General features: G+C 47.8%; 1 protein-coding gene across 7 annotated transcripts in view; it reads left to right on the forward strand.

Moving 5' to 3' along the window:
* Positions 1 to 19,095, forward strand: part of TRAF3 (TNF receptor associated factor 3) — a 137,045-nt gene that overhangs the window by 111,613 nt on the left and 6,337 nt on the right. For 6 of the 7 annotated variants that reach the window (XM_037984568.2, XM_007987919.3, XM_007987917.3 and 3 more), the window contains 4 exons: positions 3,357 to 3,431; positions 5,145 to 5,237; positions 11,741 to 11,881; positions 17,279 to 17,453. In XM_037984568.2, coding sequence (XP_037840496.1) covers positions 3,357 to 3,431; positions 5,145 to 5,237; positions 11,741 to 11,881; positions 17,279 to 17,453 — 484 coding nt within the window. The remainder of the gene's footprint in view (positions 1 to 3,356; positions 3,432 to 5,144; positions 5,238 to 11,740; positions 11,882 to 17,278; positions 17,454 to 19,095) is intronic. The other variant, XM_007987922.3, reaches the window with a different exon arrangement.

Raw genomic sequence — 19,095 nt, forward strand, 5'->3', positions numbered from 1 at the left:
AGGCCTCCGCGGGTGGGTCACCTGAGATCAGGAGTTCAAAACCAGACTGGCCAACATGCTGAAACCTCGTCTCTGCTAAAAATACAAAAACTAGCTGGGCGTGGTGGTGCACACCTGTAATCCCAGCTATTCAGGAGTCTAAGGCAGGAGAATCATTTGAACCCAGGAGACGGAGGTTGCGCTGAGCGGAGATCGCACTACTGCACTCCAGCCTGGGCAACAAGAGCGAAACTGCATCTCAAAAACAAAACAAAACAAAACAAAACAAAACTACAGTGTGGTAAATTCAGAGCAAAGATTGTGAAGCATTAAGAAAATGGGAATATTTTATACACAGTACAAGCAAAGGTGACAAGGGGTTTTTAAAGCAATTTTAACTCTATAGAATAGTAATTGCTGTTAGATTATCTCAAGAACGTGAATTAGAGACACTTCAGAACCATTTTGCTCACACATGCTGGGTGGAGGACAGCTCCCACATTTTAGGGCCGCCAGAAGGGCCCCGTGTGGCCTCCCCCAAGGGTTGCGCGTCTCACGTTGCCCTTGGCACTCTTTCTTTGAGATAGGTAGATTTTACGTTGACTTTACTTGATCAGTTTGGAAAATTTCAAGGATTCTTAATATTTCTGCATCTGTCCTTACCTGGAGCTCCTTTAGTTAGTATTCTGGGAGTCATCTGGGGCTACCCTGGGCTCCCTGGATGTGTGGTACCCTGATCTAAGGAGCCGGCTCACCTGCTCACCTCAGCATTTTTCAACAGACTGAAATTTTATTAATAGATACAGGGTAGCAGCAGGAAGAACCAGCCTCGAATGCCCCTGACTGAGCAAGAGGGCCCATGTGGGACTAGGGCCAGAGACTTGGGGTAGAGGAGGGCCCAGAGAGCCACTCTCCCGCATGGTATGCCCTCCCAGGACCTTGAAGCTGAGGGTCCGGGCACAGTCTCGCCTGATGACAGTGGCCTCTGGGCCCTGAATGTGCCCCTGGGAGGAACTGGGGAAAAATTCATGTAAATTATTGCCACAACTAGACAATCCTCTGTTAATGTTTAAAGAGTCCATGCTGTTGAAATAATTTTTTTTTTTTGAGACGGAGTCTTGCTCTGTCTCCCAGGCTGGAGTGCAGTGGCCGGATCTCACTCACTGCAAGCTCCGCCTCCCGGCTTTATGCCATTCTTCTGCCTCAGCCTCCCGAGTAGCTGGGACTACAGGTGTCCGCCGCCACGCTTGGCTAATTTTTTGTGTTTTTTGTAGAGATGGGGTTTCACCAAGTTAGCCAGGATGGTCTCGATCTCCTGACCTCGTAATCTGCCCGCCTCAGCCTCCTAAAGTGCTGGGATTACAGGTGTGAGCCCCTGCACCCAGCCAATAATTTATTTATTTTATTTTTATTTTTGTTATTTATTTTTATTTTTATTTTTTTTTTTTGAGACGGAGTCTCCCTCTGTCGCCCAGGCTGGAGTGCAGTGGCATGATCTCTGCTCACTGCAAGCTCTGCCACCTCCCGGGTTAATGCCATTCCCCTGCCTCAGCCTCCCTAGAAGCTGGGACTACAGGCGCCTGCCACCATGCCCGGCTAATTTTTTTGTATTTTCAGTAGAGACAGGGTTTCACCGTGTTCGCCAGGATGGTCTCGATCTCCTGACCTCGTGATCCGCCCGCCTCGGCCTCCCAAAGTGCTGGGATTACAGGCGTGAGCCACCAAGCCCGGCCAATAATTTATTTTTTAAAACATTGTTAAACCTGCATCTCTGTTGGGTTTCTGGTGAAAGATGCTATTGAGCTATAGATTATTCCTGCCCCTATTCCAGAGTTCTTGTATATTCCCTAAGACTCAGAATACTGATGATAAAACCAATTTAGCAAAAGGTCCAACACCGAATTTACTCTAGTACACTGAAAATAACATACATCAAGCCCAATGTGTCCCTGGTTTAACATGTAATAGTGTTGACATGCAGGTTTGTTATTGCAGTAATGACACTGGAAGAATACATTCTAAGTTTTTAAATTAACCTTGTTCTGCGCAGTCTTCACACTGCGTTTCCCTGCCAGTCACCTGTCATGTGCCTTGTGGGCGCTTCCTGCAGGGACAGCTGATCCGGGTTCCGAGGAGCATCAAGGGCATCGGGCTGCCAGGTTCCTACCGCCTTGACTCTGCCCTGGCTCTGAGACCTTCCTTGAAGGGTAACCCTAGCCGTGTCCTCATGGGCCCCTCAGTCCCTGCCCCTCCTCCTCAGCTTTCACAGCAGGGATCCATTTTCCCCTCTGTTGTAAATATCCACCTAGAGGGAAGGACCGCCTTTGTCCTGGTAGACTGAGAAGTTGTAGAACTTAGCTGCATCCTCCAGGAGGACGTGCTTTGTGAGCCTTGGGAACACATGCGTGCTGGCACACAGAAAGACACCTTCCCAGCTGCTGCAGCCACACACCCATCCTCCCAAGAAGAGTCTGTTTTCTGTGAAGAAGATCTATCCCTAGAGTTTCCTGATGGGAATTTCTTCAATAAAAGACAAAACTTCTGCTCAGTCTTGGGGCATGATAAAGAAAAAAAAAAAGACCAAATTATACCTCATTTGTATTAGCCTAATTCCTTAAAATGTAATCTTTTCCATTCCCTTTTCTCTTGTTAGGGCATCATAAGTGATTTTTATTTGATAACTCACCAGCATTTGAGCTGAGCAAGGGACTTTTTTCTTGCAAAATGAGTTATCTGCTCCCAGCCCCACGTAAATTTCCTGCCATCAATTAGAGGTGACAGTATTAAGATTCTATTGCTAGACTGATCTTAGAGGTCTTTGAAAAGCTACCTGAGTTTCTGGCCCTTACAGAGGGAAAAAGTCTTTTCAGATGAAGGAAAAACTCATCTACACTTATCTCAAGTATTATGAGTAATGGTACATTGTGTAAGCTTGCTTTGAAAATATATTTATTTTTGTGTACCGTATATTAGGTGTGTGACCCAGTTGCATTCTGAATGCTTTCTATTTTTTTTGTGTTTTCATGCAATTTTTGTTTATGGTCTTTAAATGTGCATTTCAGTTTATGTTTTTTCTTTCTTTTTTAAATTCTGGCACTACAGATGGCATGTCACATTTTGAACAATTTGTTCTAAAGAAACTGCAAGTTTAAGAAATGTTATAGTAAATGTATTCTTGTATATTGGCGTATATGTGTATACACGTGACTAGACCGTATATTTACTGCATAGAAGTCTAGGCAGAGATGATATATACACACCTGTAGCAATAAACACCATTCTTAATAGTACAGCCCAGATGCTATCTGTGCCCTAATATGTTTGAACATTTTCATGCAAACGTTTGTGCCACAACTCACGTCTCTTTCCCGTTGCAGTTGAGTGCACACTTGTCAGAGTGTGTCAATGCCCCCAGCACCTGTAGTTTTAAGCGCTATGGCTGCGTTTTTCAGGTCAGTATCCGACATTTGTCCTTCCCAGTCACTGACATTCTGCCATGAGAGAAAGTTATTATATTAACATTTTAACATGCAAGCTCTGGACTCCTTATTCTTCGTCATGAAACTGAAACACCCTGTGGCCTGGGTGATGAAAGCCACGTGCAGCAGGCGGGTGCTCGCTTTCCAGTTGGTGGTGGTTTGAGACTGCAGGGAGTCACTGCGCTGAGGTGGAAGTTCATACATTAAGAGAAGTGCTACATCCAAACCAGCTAGTAACGCAACAGACAGGCTTGACGCTTGGTGGGGTTTTCAGATAGATGGTTACGGAAATTTTCGCTGTTACCTGAATATAAGCGAATATCAGACTGAGCATAGTTTCAACAGCGTGTGTGTCAGTACACAGCCATAATGATCACACACGTGTGTATCCATAAATGCATTTGATATACATGTCTGTGCTGACTCTGACCCCAGCTGGGGACAGACGCAAAATGGAGCACAGCTCATAGAGAGCATACCTCCCAGAGAACAGCGTGGGGAGGTGTCTCTGCTGCTGCCACACATGTAGTGTGAGAAATCTGCATCTGGTGTTTTGTTGTTGTTTATTTTTTAACACATCTGAGATTGCTAGTGAATGGAACCAAGTTTTCAGTTAAATATATGTATCTTAAAACTATCAAGAGGCAGTATATGTTACAATTGAAGTATTTTATATTTTATGTAGCACCAATACATTATTATGAAGTCAGTACAGAGAGATTGGCATCTTAGTATTTTCTGAGGAAGAGAACAGCCAAAGAGTAAGAATGACTGTGCCTTCCTTTGCTTTAGTCTCTAACAAGACTGAGCCTCCCCTGTTCTGTCGTACGTAGTATCATTCATTCTCTCTGTGTATGTGTATATATATGTTTATATATTGCAACACTTATATCAACATATATATATCAATATTCTATGTACAGAGTATATGTTTTGGAGATCATTAAAATGCTTTCTGTGGCTTCTTAATTTTCTAATAGCAAAACAAATTATATTTCAGACAAATTATTTCCTTAAATATATGAAGTACAATTACATGTGCTTATTCCTGACTCTAAAATGGTCTACATCTTATGTACTCTGTAGATTGTATTTGTTTTGTATGTAACTTTTCTAAGAATACTAGAATGGTGAAGAGCAATACATCTTTGGATACAGTGTATTTGAACTAGTAAATTAATACTTTAGTAAATTCTTTTGAATCCTGCTTTGCTTACATGTTTACTAGACTGTTGTCTAGTAAAGTTGTGGCAGTATCTCGCCACAACTGGTATCTAAACATTTTCCACTTATACTACATTTTAATGAGAAAAATAGTTTATAATAGATCAAGAATGAGTTTAAAATTTAATTTCTTGATATTACAAGTGTCAACCCTTGATAAGAAGCCACTTGAGATGAGCTGGAGGGATGAGGAGATAACCCTGAGATGCTCACTGTGGCATTGCAGGGTGCTGGCTCTGCTGGCTCACTGTGGCATTGAAGGGTGCTGGCCTCCTCACCTGCACGCAGTAGCCAAGTGGCCCTGAGCACAGCCCTCCTTAGGCGCAGAGATTCCCTGTTCATTTGATGCAAATAGGTCTCCCCTCTTTGTGTTTAGTGCTGCTTTTAGGGTTGTATGTTAGCCTTTCTGCCCTTTGGAATGCAGCGAGGTTCGCTGAATGCCTCACATCTTTGCTCTCGCAGGGGACAAACCAGCAGATCAAGGCCCACGAGGCCAGCTCCGCCGTGCAGCACGTCAACCTGCTGAAGGAGTGGAGCAACTCGCTCGAAAAGAAGGTGGGCTGCACACTTTCCTGCTGCTATGGGATTTATATCATCTCTGCAGATTATTTAAAGACAGAACCTTTTTATAGTTATTAATGGGTTTTGGATAAAAGAAACCATATCAAGAGATTGTCAAAAAAACTCTGTGTGTTCTTGAGCTTATAAATGAAGGTGTTTTATTTTTGTTCTTTGTTTTCTAATTGCCAAACAAGTGTGAAGTGCTTTTTTAAAGTCAATCACTTTGTGATTTTTTTAGCATCCATCCAGCACAGAGATGATCAGATGCCCAGTCCCCACCCTGCTGGTTTTTTTTGTAAGCAAAGTTCTGTTGGAAGACAGCCATCCTTACTCGCTCTGTGTTGTCTGTGGCTTCTTTCGCTCGAAAGCAGCAGAGTTAAGAGATTGTGGGGACTGTACAGCTTGAGATATTGACTACTTGGCTCTTTATAGAATAAGTTTGCCAGCCCTGACCTGGGTGGTTACCCCTCTAAATGTGTTACACTTCTGTGTCTTTTACAAGAGACAAACAGGAGAAAATATTTGATATGACTACAATTGATTTTGTCATTTGACACCTTGTGAAACTTGGTGCGCTCTCCGCATAGATGGGACCACTTCCCGAAAAGACTCATTCTCCCATGCTGTTTTTTTTTTTCTTTTTCTTTTTCTTTTTTTTTTGAGACGGAGTTTTGCTCTTGTAGCCCAGGCTGGAGTGCAATGGCACGATCTCTGTTCACTGCAACCTCTGCCTCCCGGGTTCAAGCAATTCTCCTGCCTCAGCCTCCCGAATAGCTGGTATTACAGGTGCACACCACCATACCCAGCTAATTTTTGTATTTTTGTAGAGACCGGGTTTTGCCATGTCGGTCAGGCTGGTCTCAAACTCCCGACCTCAGGTGATCTGCCCACCTCAGCCTCCCAAAGTGCTGGGATTACAGGTGTGAGCCACCGTGCCCAGCCTCCATGCTGTTCTTGAGAGACCTTCATTGCAGTCCTGTAGAGGCAGGAGCAAGCACCTTCCTGCAATAATGCTAGTTCTCAGTGGAGTTTGTTCTGTGATGTTCAGCTCAGCGGGACCTTCTTCTTCTCATGAGAAGATGAAAACCTCTAAGAATTAATAGAGAAGAACTTGTTGTAGGATCTACCATTGTGGCTTAATTATAAAAATATAAACTTAATTCAATATTCAACAAACATGTATTGAGAACTTGTAGTAGGAGGACACTAAGGTGAATTAGAACAGCCAATGGAGTTGACATTTGAGTTTCGTAAAGATTTGAATGTCTTGTTTCCAGTGTTAAATCCCAACAATTTAAAATGTAAATATACTGCAAGGAGTCTAAAATTTTAAATCAAAATATTTCCCTTTAACCTGCCTTAAGACAGTTTTTCATCTAAATGCTTGAGCTGAGGTTGAGAAGCAGTGGAAGGATTGGCGTCCTGTGCACACACATGGAGAAGAACAATGCTGATAGGCAGCAATGCAGAACTCATATTTGCAGAATCCTGGAGATCTTCCTGTGAGCATAGAGCATTTGCTCTGAGTTCAACGGTGGTTTACCTAGGAATCTTTTTTCCCTCTTTTTGAAGCTGGTACTTTGTTTCTGTCTTTTCAAAATTGTAGGCATAGATCACAAGGCTTCTTACCTCTCATAGATGCTGTGTTTCTCATTTAGAAGGTTCTTCGTTTCAATTTAAGGATAGGCTTTGTGGGCCGGGCGTGGTGGCTCACGCCTGTAATCTCAGCACTTTGGGAGGCCAAGGTGGGCGGATCACGAGGTCAGGAGATTGAAACCATCCTGGCTAACACGGTGAAACCCCGTCTCTACTAAAAATACCAAAAAAAAAAAAAAAAAATTAGCTGGGCATGGTGGCGGGCGCCTATAGTCCCAGCTACTTGGGAGGCTGAGGCAAGAGAATAGCGTGAACCCAGGAGGCAGAGCTTGCAGTGAGCCGAGATGGTGCCACTGCACTTCAGCCTGGGCGACAGAGTGAGACTCCGTCTCAAAAAAAAAAAAAAAAAAGAAAAGGATAGGCTTTGTGGCTGGGCGCGGTGGCTCATGCCTATAATCCCAGCACTTTGGGAGGCCGAGGCAAGCAGATCACCTGAGGTTGGGAGTTCAAGACCAGCCTGACCAACATGGAGAAACCCCGTCTCTAACAACAAAAAAAATTCAAAAATTAGCCGGGCATGGTGGCGGGCACCTGTAGTCCCAGCTACTTGGGAGGCTGAGGCAGGAGAGTTGCTTGAACCCGAGAAATGGAGTTTGCAGTGAGCCAAGATCTCGCCACTGCACTTCAGCCTGGGCGACAGAATGAGACTGTCTCAAAAAAAAAAAAAAAAAAAAAAAAGAATGTTACCACTGAGTTAGATACACAGTAGTTGAACAGCTCTGCAGCACGTGGTTATCCAGCAGCATGGTTGTGGACTATGCTGTCATCTGGCAGCCTTTCAAGGCCGAGTCCCTGTGAAGATTCGGCTCCTTCCTTTCCATTCTGTGCTCTTTTCCCCACTGAAAGTGAATGGTTTGCATCATTGGAAACCCCAGGACATACCAGAGCAGCCCGCCCACACACAGTGCAGCAGTTTCTCACTCTGTGAATGCCTCATGTGTTTAAACTATCTCCAGCCAAGTCACGGTGGAAGCCCCGAGAGTGCAGGATGCACAGCTGTGCACTGCCTTCTTGGACGTTGCCAAAGGACTGATATCTCCCGGACTCTGCCCATCAGAGCAAACCCCCGCCCTGTTGTCAGGCCAGCCAAGCCTCGGCTCTGCACATTCTCATTGTGCTCACGAGAATGTGCATGGTGCCCTTCACTAGGTCCAAAAGCAAAGGCTGGACAAAGAGCAGCGATTTTATGTTTACTTACAATGGGAATTTATTTATTATTATAGAATTATTCAGTTGGAATTTCTTAGGTTATTTTGTTCATCTGTCATAGAAAATAAAATGTTTGAGCTGGTTCAAAAAGACGGATCCACAGCCAGGCACGGTGGCTCACGCCTGTAATCGTAGCACTTTGGGAGGCCGAGGCAGGCAGATTGCCTGAGCTTAGGAGTTCAAGACCAGCCTGGGCAACACTGTGAAACCCCGTCTCTACTAAAATACAAAAAATTAGCCGGGTGTGGCAGTGTGCGCCTGTAGTCCCAGCTACTCAAGAGGCTGAGGCAGGAGAATTGCTTGAACCCGGGAGGCAGAGGTTGCAGTGAGCCAAGATCATGCCAGCCTGGGCAACAGAGTAAGACTTGTCTCCAAAAAAAAAAAAAAAAAACAGGCCATTCCTCACATTCATAGTCAAACTAAAGAAAAACTGCAAAATGGACTTAAAAACACCCATTTTATATTTTAAGAAGGCTTAAATGGAGGGGAAATGTAAAGCCCCCCCACCAAAGTGGGCTGGAGTAAAGGACGTTCTCAGTGCAAAGAACCTCGGACCTCCTGGGCAGGTGTTTCGCCGGCTCCTTGGAAACACACCTGCCAGGTGGACTTTCCTGTGCCTGCGGCATCTCCCTGTAGACGAGTGGAAGCAGTGATCTGCAGGACCTGGGAGTTGGATTATTTGATTAAATAAATAAATAAATAGTTTAAATAAGGGAAGTCCTAAAGTGAAAGAAGTTGAGTTGGCCGGGCGCGGTGGCTCAAGCCTGTAATCCCAGCACTTTGGGAGGCTGAGACGGGCGGATCACGAGGTCAGGAGATCGAGACCATCCTGGCTAACGCGGTGAAACCCCGTCTCTACTAAAAAAATACAAAAAAACTAGCTGGGCGAGGTGGCAGGCACCTGTAGTCCCAGCTACTTGGGAGGCTGAGGCAGGAGAATGGCGTGAACCCGGGAGGCAGAGCTTGCAGTGAGCCGAGGTCCCGCCACTGCACTCCAGCCTGGATGACAGAGCAAGACTCCGTCTCAAAAAAAAAAAAAAGAAGTTGAGTTTAGTGTGACATGATGTGTTCATTGCTGTAAGTTGCTTCTGCTCATGCTCAACTGCTAGATTTGTTGGAGAGCAGTGGCGCAGTTATGGCTCACTGTAGCCTTGACCTCCCAGGCTCAAGTGGTTGCACCCAGCCTCCCCGGTAGCTGGGACTGTAGGCGTTTGCACCACACCTGGCTAATCTTTGTTTTTTCTTTTTGTAGAGATGGGGTTTTGCCATGTTGTTGTCCAGGCTGGTTTTCAATTCCTTGGGCTCAAGTGGTCCGTCTGCCTCAGCCTTCCAAAGTGCTGAGACTACACGTGTGAGCCATGACAGCTGGCCTATTGACAATGTTTTGGAGACATTACTGGGATTTTTGTTAAAAGAGTTGGCATACATGTCATCTTTTTGCAGGGATATGAGAATAAAGAGTCTGAGAATTCTGTCCCGTGTTTGACAGATGGAAATGAATGAATTGTTACTTTCAGAGGGACACAACCACCACGCGATGCTGCATATGGCCCGCTCCACATTCGTGCAGGTTGACCACTTGTAGGAGTTCGTGGACGTATGAGGCAAGGAAGGAAGGAAAGCCAAGTTTTGCGGAGTAAAATCGTAGGAAAGTGAAGTTATATTTTGCCCATGAGACATTGCAAGTTTTGTATTCCTTAGTAAATACATACTTGTTTTAAAATAAGATAGTGATTGCTTCAAAAGATGTCTCTTGACTTGGCCAACTGTGCCGAATATGAAAAGGACACCCGTCATTAGGCTGGTTATCCTTTAGATGGACAGCATCAAGAGTCAGCTCTTTATCACATCTGCTTTTGTGCCAAGATGCCCTCAGGCCGTCACCTTTGTGACCATTGGTCCCCAGGCATTGGTGGTTTTAGAGTGTACATCGTTGGAGAGGCACACATCGCATCTGGCACAGAGCTTAGGGTCTTCTGGGGTGGAGACCACCACCCCAGTGGATAGACAGAGACACCTGTTGGTAGATGGGGGGTCAAGATGCCCTTTGTAAAAATCTTGTGAGGAAGAAAGCCTTGTAGGAGTTACCCTTGAACTTTCATCTTTGAGACCAGGTGTTAATTTGTCTTTGGGAGCTAATTATCTTTCAGAAAGATTTGGAAAGGTCAGAGGTGGGGTTGGAAATGCTCACTCAGCAGGCCCTCCCTTCGGCTGACGTGGGTTGCAGAGGCTCTTCTGTGCTTCTGTGGAAGGGTATCCTGAGGTGTCAGTTCTGCCTGCCCGTGTTGAGGGGGAGCAGACTGGCCCCAAGGGTGCAGCACCCATGTAATTTTTTGTATTCTCATCACGCTGTCATCATGTTGGCACAACTGTTGAAACTGCAGGGTGTGGCCCCTGGGTGGATGTGAAATAATTTAGTAGGTTGTGACCAGCATTGTTTATATTTATGGGGTACAGTGTAATGTTTTGGTATATATACATACACATTGCGGAATAGTTAAATCGAGCTAATTAACATATCCATCACGTCACTTCATTTAAAATCTGCTCCCCCAGCAGTCTTGAAACACGTGTTAGTATGAATCAGTCACCATGCTGTTCAGTGGGCTCAAAAACATCCGTCCTTCTGTCTACCGGAGGCTGTGTGCCCTCTGCCCAGCAGCTCCACAAGCCCACCCCACCACCCACCTCCACCAGCCCCGGTAACCCCCATTCCCTGCTTCTGTGAGCCTGACTTTTTTAGATCCCACGTCTAAATGAGAGTACATACTGTTTGCCTTTCTGTGCTTGGCTTATTTCACTTAGCATAGTGTTCTCCAGGGACTAGTATTTTCTTAAATGAAATGGAATAAAAGAAAAAATATCAGGGTGCGTTGTAAATTATTAGGGCAAGTACGGCTTTATGACATCTGTTTTCAGGGATACCCACACATGTTGGTATAAATGGGGTGGTACATAAGCATCTGTTTCTTACTATGTTTCCTGGTCAACAGTTGAAAAATACTCTGGTAAAAGATTTACTAGTTTTTAGCAAAAACTTGAAAAAGCATCTCATTTATTCTGAAATTCAATCAGCTGCTGCACTTTGCCTCACCCTAATTACTGGAAGAGATTCTGAGAAACACTGTTTATGGGATTCCCTATTAAATTAGGACTGGCTGGGTGTGGTGACTTACACCTCTAATCCCAACCCTTTGAGAGGCTGAGGTAGGAGGATCACTTTAGGCCAGGAGTTTGAGACTAGCCTGGGCAACATAGCAAGACCCCAGCTCTAAAAAAAAAATTTTTTTTTAAAGCCTAACCAGACGTGGTGGCGGCATGTACCTGTAGGCCTAGCTACTCAAGAGGCTGAAGTGGGAGGATCACTTGAGCCCAGGAGGTCAAGGCTGCAGTGAGCTATGATTGCACCACTGCACTCCAGCCTGGGGACAGAGCAAGACCCTGTCTCTAGAGGGAAAAAAGAAAGAAAGAAAAGTACCAGGACTACCACTTTCTGTGTAAAGGGATTTTTTTCTTTGAAACTCTGTCAATAAGCTAACAGAAGGCCTATCTTGTGAAAATTTAATTTATATCGTTGTTAATTACTATGAAAACCACTTTTGGTTACATTAATTAAAGAATTTCTTTTTTAGGTTTCCTTGTTGCAGAATGAAAGTGTAGAAAAAAACAAGAGCATACAAAGTTTGCACAATCAGATATGTAGCTTTGAAATTGAAATTGAGAGACAAAAGGAAATGCTTCGAAATAATGAATCCAAAATCCTTCATTTACAGGTAAGAATCTTAGGACTGTGGCCAGATCAAAGGGTAGAGGAGCTTGCCTGTGTTCCCCTTCAGGGCTTAGCAAACTGCTTGAGCTGAGTCCTTGACCTTTGCAAGCAGAAAGGCAACTGATTTCTCTGGCCTAAGCGAAGGCTTAGAAAAGGCAGCTGGGCTAGCACAGGCCCAGCCTGGGAAGCTGCAGGTCAGCGTTTTCATACTACCTTTTCTCTGGAGAGCAAGCCTCCACCGCTCTTCCATGCCTTTGATCTACTATTGGAGAAATAAGATGCGAAGCCTGTATTTTTTAACTTAGTTGTTTTTATTGTTTAAGATTTCATATTGTTGATGAGTAGTGGCTGTGTGCAAAGTCTCACTTCCTGCAGTGAGGTGCTGTGCAGCCCAGCTCCTCTGTTGTGAGCTTTCTAGTGACACGCGCTCACCCGCTGGGTTTCACTGTGGAGATCCACACGCATCTCCAGAAGAACAAACCAGTGAACCTTTGCCGCCCTGAATAGAAGTGATGATATAAAGGGGACTGATGAAATGTCGCTCCTCCTGTCTTCTGTCGTCACAGGTGTCTGTGAGGTGCTTGTTAATAGATGAACGTTGTAGATGCTCTCTGCACATTCAGTTACTCGTGTGCGTTTGTGATAGTAATTCTCATGTGTGTGTCACACACTGTGGAAGAATCACTCATGTCACTCAAGGGCCTGTACTTACAGTGTGGCCCTAGATTATCTGGAAGAGAAAATACTTCTCATAGCACAGAGTCATGGCATCTTTGAGAATGCCTTTTCTCTAATTTTTGACATTGGAGATGAGTCATAGTGACTTGAATTGCATAGGGATTTATTAAATTAATTTCTTTTTTATTATACTTTGTAGTTACCCAGAGAGAAAAGGAGAAAACACAATGAAACATTATGTTGTATTAAAAAAGGCACAAGTCATTAGCATTAAATCAAGCCACATAAAGTACAATGTTTCTTAAAACACCAAGCCTCCTCTGCTGGAAGCCCCCAGCATTTTGCTGAGGGCCCAGAGATGTGTCAATCATCAGACTGGCCAAGGCCACCTGTGGCCCGCCCGCACCTGCATGCCCTGGCAAGCAGCTCTGGCTATTCACGAGATCATTGCTGTGGTTGACCTGGGGCTCAGAGAGGCACTGGAAAGGCCAGGGAAATCACCTCTTAAAATAGCCACAACAGAAGGAAGAACGCACAAGTACTGGATTCATTTACAACAAAAAGTTAGAATATACGCAGTGATGTGTCGACGCCCCATCCCAAACCTCACATTTCCTTTGCGTTCCTCTTCAGTTTCTCCCCTTCCTGTCAGACGTTCTCATTTACTTTACTTTTTAGTCGAGTTTAATCACTCTACGGTGTGTGATTTCTACTTGAAAACTTTTGTGATTGGATGAACCAATGAAACATAAGTCAGAAAGAAAAGGGAAACCAAGTTGCCAAGGCTGGAGAAGTTAGGATGGAGTGGTGACGGCAGCGGTCAGTGTCCCTTGACATGTGACGAGTAGGAGGCTGGGCGTGGCAGACAGCAGGTTGTGTTTAGAGAAGGGACTCAGAGCAGGCTGCCCGTGTCTGATTCCCCTGAGTGCAGGGACATGGCCCTGCCTGAAACGTGTGAAAACTCTTCTCCATGTGACCCTTTGAGCAGGTGTGGTCTAAACAGAAGGTCCAACTGTGTGTTTTTTTTGAAAGGGGAAATTCAGTGTTACCTTTGGGACGACTGTGGGGTTGGTGGTCTTTAGCCAGGAGGATTCTGCGCTGTCCATCCTCAGGAAATGCTGATTGAAAGCCTTCTGATGCCCAGAGGTGCTGGCCGTGTGGGAGCTGCACCAGACCACGCCATCCCTCTACTGCTGCAGGCCCCGCCCACCCTCTTGAGTGGCAGCCCAGCCCAGCCGTGTTCCCCATTGTTTCATCCTCAGTGCCCTTCCGGTTGCCCCGGGAAGAGTTTATTGTAAAATCTTACTGTGGCCCAGAAAACGTCTGTGACTGGCCACCCGTCACCTTCCCAGCTTCGCCCCGCTCCCCGTGCTAAAGTGGACCAGCTTGTTGTTCCTTGAGAGGCTCCCTGCTGCTGCACAGATGTCTTTTTCTCCTGCTTCCTTTCCTGGCCAGCTCCAGGCACTCCTTCAGCAATGTTTGTGGACCACCTAGGTGATGAGGGCACACGTCACTTGGGGTCTTCCTCTTTCTTCCTTGTCTGATTCTCCAGTAGACCCTAAAGTCCTGGTGATGGCGGGAGTCAAAGTACAGAGGGCCCGATGGCCTGGCTGTGGCAGTGGGGGTGCAGGTAGGGGTCAAGGAGTGGAATTCGAGAGTGTCTTTGCTTTTGCATGCCCGGGGAACAATGAGTTCTTAATATTTTACTTCTTAAATATCCTGTTTTTCTTTATTAAGAAGACAGCCTAGGCCGGGCACTGTGGCTCACGCTCATATTCCTAGCACTTTGGGAGGCTGATGCGGGTGGATCACGAGGTCAGGAGTTCAAGACCAGCCTGGCCAAGATGGCAAAACCTCGTCTCTACTAAAAATAGAAAAATTAGCTGGGTGCAGTGGCAGACATCTGTAATCCCAGCTACTCAGGAGGCTGAGGCAAGAGAATCGCTTGAACCCGGGAGGCAGAGGTTGCAGTGAGCAAAAATTGCACCATTGCACTCTCGCCTGGGCGACAGAACAAGACTGTGTCTCAAAAGAAAAAAAAAAAAAAGAAGATAGCATAGGTGCGAGCATGACCCAGGCTTCTGGTGTCAGTGGACTAGATGAACTGGTGGTTCTTGCAGTCAGGGGTCCACAGGGCACATGCGGAGCAGTAGGCACTGGGACAGAAGGGAGGGACATCCATCCATGCAGCCCTCAGGCTGCAGGCACCACTGGCCTTCTCACAGTGCCGGGCTTGCGTGCCAGGGTCCCGGCGGCCTGAGAGTGGGGCCTCACAGCAGGTGACGCGGTTGCAGCCCTGGCGTGCAAGCGTGTGAGGCTCATGGGCTGATGCTCCCTGAAGGCAAACCTTCTGATTTGGATTGTTGGTGTGGAGTGCTATCTGTCTCTTCAGCTCTGTGTCGGAGTCTTTTCTCTATACAGTTCCACACCTGCACTTGAGGTTTGTTTTATAGAAGCTGCAGTGGCTGAGTGTAGACCGTCTTCAAGGATGAAATCACGTTGGCTGTGTTTTAGAGAACACTTTATGTGACTCTGTGTTCTGTTTTGAAATGGTGCCATTGATACAGATGAAGGGCCTGTTTTAAAAATAGCCCGAGTTCCCTTGCTGCTCATGGAGATACCTTTTCTTTAGTCGTGCTAGTCTGTGCATGCGGTGCATGCATGTTGTGTGTTCCTGACTTGGGGGCCCCTGCTGTGCAGGGGAGTCCTTGCTGGAGACTCCCGTTCTGTGCTCGAGGTCAGGCGTGCCCTTGTGTAGCACCATCATGGGGGAGGGGTGGCTGGGTGCCATCCCCCTCTTAACCTCAGGGGCCTGAGGCTTAGTGTGAGGCACAGCTTGTCCTGGGCCACCCTGCCTGGGACTCATGCTTCATTTCGGAGTTTGCTAAGTTACAAAGGGCATCTCTCAGACTTCTGTTGATGTTTTCATTAAGTTTCCCCTGCAACTCACGAGCACCTGCCAGCTCAGTGCACGGTATCAGAAGGTAGAGATTCAAGAGGCTCCTGGTGCTCACTGGAGGAGCTGTGTGGTTTGGATGTTCAGTGTCGTCAGTGGTATTGTCCCCCAGCAAATAGACTTGGTGAGCTAATTAAATATCCTTCTGAGCATGTACGATTGTGTAAACTAAAGGGGCAGGGACAGTGTCAATTTAAAGGGACAATGACAGTGGAAAGAGGTGTTCGTTTCTTGGAAAGAACAGGAAGAATAACACTGCTTTTATACCCAAAAAGCCACCCAAACCTGTCATGTTTGTGTCTTCGTGGTTAATAACAGCCAGCAAAGGTGCTGAAACCTAGATGTTTAAAAATAGACTTCCAAAAGGAGAAGTGAATTCAGGGGGCCCTGGGACCCGCCCCGTGAGCACCCGGTGTGGCCGCAGCTTATGAGGTGGCTCAGTCATTCCACAGCTTCACTGAGCACTAAACCCTCCAGCCCTCACAAGCTGCTTGAAAATGCACATCCTTTTTTGAAGTGAAAACCCTTTAAGTCCCTGGCTTCATCTCACAGGTGTGCATTCCAGCCCCTTAACACAGACTGGGCCACCAGGGCGGAGTACAGCTCCCACGCCTCCAAGTAGTGACAAATACGAGCGGCCTGTGTGTTTTGGGAAAGGGTTTCTGAATTAAATGAAGTAGCTTGAAGTCAGGCCTGGTTGCTGGCAGCCTCACGTGTTCGGGGCAGGGTTTCTGTGTTCCTGCCTCCCTCGCTGGGGCTTGGCAGCCTGGGTGTGGAGCTGGTGGGGGAAGACCCCTGTGTCTGCAGCATCGGCCCACTGGGTTTCACCCAGGGCCTGAGGACATGCCTTGGGGCCCTTTCCTGCCACCATCCAGGTGGGAGGAGTGTGAGGAGTGGGAGTCTTCTCCTGGGATCCTGGGGTCATTCTGGGGCAGCCACAGAGACAGGGCTGTGCTTCTGCCCCAGACCCAGCAGCAGGGTAGGAGGTCTTTAGATGTTCCAAGGGAAGATGAGGGCACATGGGCACAATTCTGGCATCCTAAACCTGAGACCCTGTGGCAGCCATGCAGGGCCACCTGCCCCGTGGGACCTGCACTTACAGCGGTGAGGTTTCTCTGGGAAGCAGGGACCCTCCATCATACCTATGGCCCCCGAGGTATACGAGGGCTGCAGAAGAGATGTCCATGAGAGCCTTGTGGCCCTGCACAGGTGCTGTGGCCTGGGAGAAGAGCTGGGAGGAACACGTGGGAGTGTGAGGGTGAGGTTGGATCTAGGTGTCTGACAAGATTGCTGGTGTGGGGTTGACTGATGCCAGGGTGTGGGCATGTGAGAAACAGGCGGGCAGGTGGCACCAGCGCTGCTGTGAAACAGGGAAGCCTGGGCAGGAGCCGTGGGCAGCAGAAGCATGAGCTGCTGCCTGCCCCAGAGACAGCGGAGACCTCTCCCCTGGTCTTCTGAACACTTGCCACCTGTCACTTCGCTTTCCTGGTGGCTCTCTGTTGACAAAGCAAGCTGACCTAGTGGAGCCTCCTGTTGTTTTCTTCCATCTGGCTTCATGTCACCTCGAGTGCTCCCTGCCGGCACAAGCACTTGTTCCCAGGGAGCTCCCAGGAGGTCCGATGCAGAGCCCCGCTCCTGGAGTCAGAGCCGCGGGTAGCAGGCCTCTGTGACTGTTCTGCTCCTAGCCCGTCTGTATTTGATGGGAGGCGGTGCAGCATTTTCTAAGTCCTAACTATGTTTTGCTTTTTAACACCTTTGGTTTGGAAGCGAGTGATAGACAGCCAAGCAGAGAAACTGAAGGAGCTCGACAAAGAGATCCGGCCCTTCCGGCAGAACTGGGAGGAAGCAGACAGCATGAAGAGCAGCGTGGAGTCCCTCCAGAACCGCGTGACTGAGCTGGAGAGTGTGGACAAGAGCGCAGGGCAAGTGGCTCGGAACACAGGTGAGTCAGGGGCCGGGGCCGGGGCCGGGGCCGGGCCAGCAGTGTGCATCTGGGCCCCGGGGGACTGCTGGGGCGGGGTCTGTGGGATGAGGGCTATGTTAGGTACATGTGCCTTAGAACAGTTCTTTCCAATTATGGGTAACACGCAGAGGTGTGATGACTTTCCTGCTGAAAGTCCCCCAGCAAAGACAAACGTTTCCCACACAGGCTTGTCCCCTCCATGTGAGGCTCTGTGTGGTGTAGAGAGTAGGGGCAGCTGCAGCCACGGGAAGCTACAAAGCCCTCCTGGGAGAGACTGGCCACAATATGACCTGCAGGACAGGCCCAGGTGCACATGGCCAGGACCTGCTGGTCGGGGCGCCCCAGACCTGACTCCTAAGGGCCAGGGGGCAACAGTCCCACTGCGCTCTGCCAGCGTGTTTCTGATCCCACAAGCAGATGTGGGCCTATGGCTTTGGGGACTGAAAGAGTATTGGGAATATTTACATGAAGAGGATTAATGGCAGAAAGAACACAGATTACCATGGCATGTGGGGGGCCGGATGAAGCAGGCAGAGGATGAGGCTGGAGGAGAGGGGAGCAGCTTCGCCTCTGAGAGAGCAGAGGACACCTGCAGGCACTGAGACCGGTGGGAGGGGTGGGGAGAGCACAGCTGTCTCCTGCTCCCAGGGGCTCCCACCAGCAGGCTTCCCAGGAAGCCATAGTGGAGTCGGAGTGCTCTGTCTTAGACCCTGCAGTGAGGTGTCCTGTGACACACAGGCAGGTCACCCACCTAGGACATCCCCTCTCAGCAGGCCGTGCCTAGTAATGTGTCCAGACAGGGCTGTGGGCATGAGAGCGGTGGTAGAACTGGGGCAGGGACCTGGGCTCTTCCCTGGGAGGCGGTGGCCTCAGGACATCTGTCTACACAGTTTTGCTGGTGTTACCCCCAGAAACCACAGTCATTTTTATATTGTTTCAGATGCTGATGTGACTGGGCATGGTGGTGTGGCCTATAGTCCCAGTGCTTTGGGAGGCTGAGGCGGGAGGATTACTTAAGCTCAGGAGTTTGATGCCATCCTGAGCAACAGAGCGAGACCTTGCCTCTTTAAAAATTAAAAAATGAGGCCAGGCACGGTGGCTTACGCCTGTAATCCCAGCACTTTGGGAGGCCGAGGTGGGCAGATCATGAGGTCAGGAGATCGAGATCATCCTGGCTAACACAGTGAAACCCTGTCTCTACTAAAAATACAAAAAATTAGCCAGGCATGGTGGTGGGCGCCTGTAGTCCCAGCTACTCGGGAGGCTGAGGCTGGAGAATGGCGTGAACCCAGGAGGTGGAGCTTGCAGTGAGCTGAGATCGCGCCACTGTACTCCAGCCTGGGCGACAGAGACTCCGTCTCAAAAAGAAAAAAAAGGGCCAGGTGCGGTGGCTCATGCCTGCAATCCCAGCACTTTTGGGAGATCGAGGCAGGTGGATCACCTGAGGTCAGGAGTTCGAGACCAGCCTGGCCAACATAGTGAAACCCTGTCCCTACTAAAAATACAAACATTAGCCAAGCGTGGTGGCAGGCACCTGTAATCCCAGCTGCTCAGGAGTCTGAGGCAGGAGAATCGCTTGAACCTGGGAGGCAGAGGTTGCAGTCAGCTGGGACTACGCCAC

Source organism: Chlorocebus sabaeus, chromosome 24 (genome assembly GCF_047675955.1).
Source record: "Chlorocebus sabaeus isolate Y175 chromosome 24, mChlSab1.0.hap1, whole genome shotgun sequence".
Classification (NCBI taxonomy): domain Eukaryota; kingdom Metazoa; phylum Chordata; class Mammalia; order Primates; family Cercopithecidae; genus Chlorocebus; species Chlorocebus sabaeus.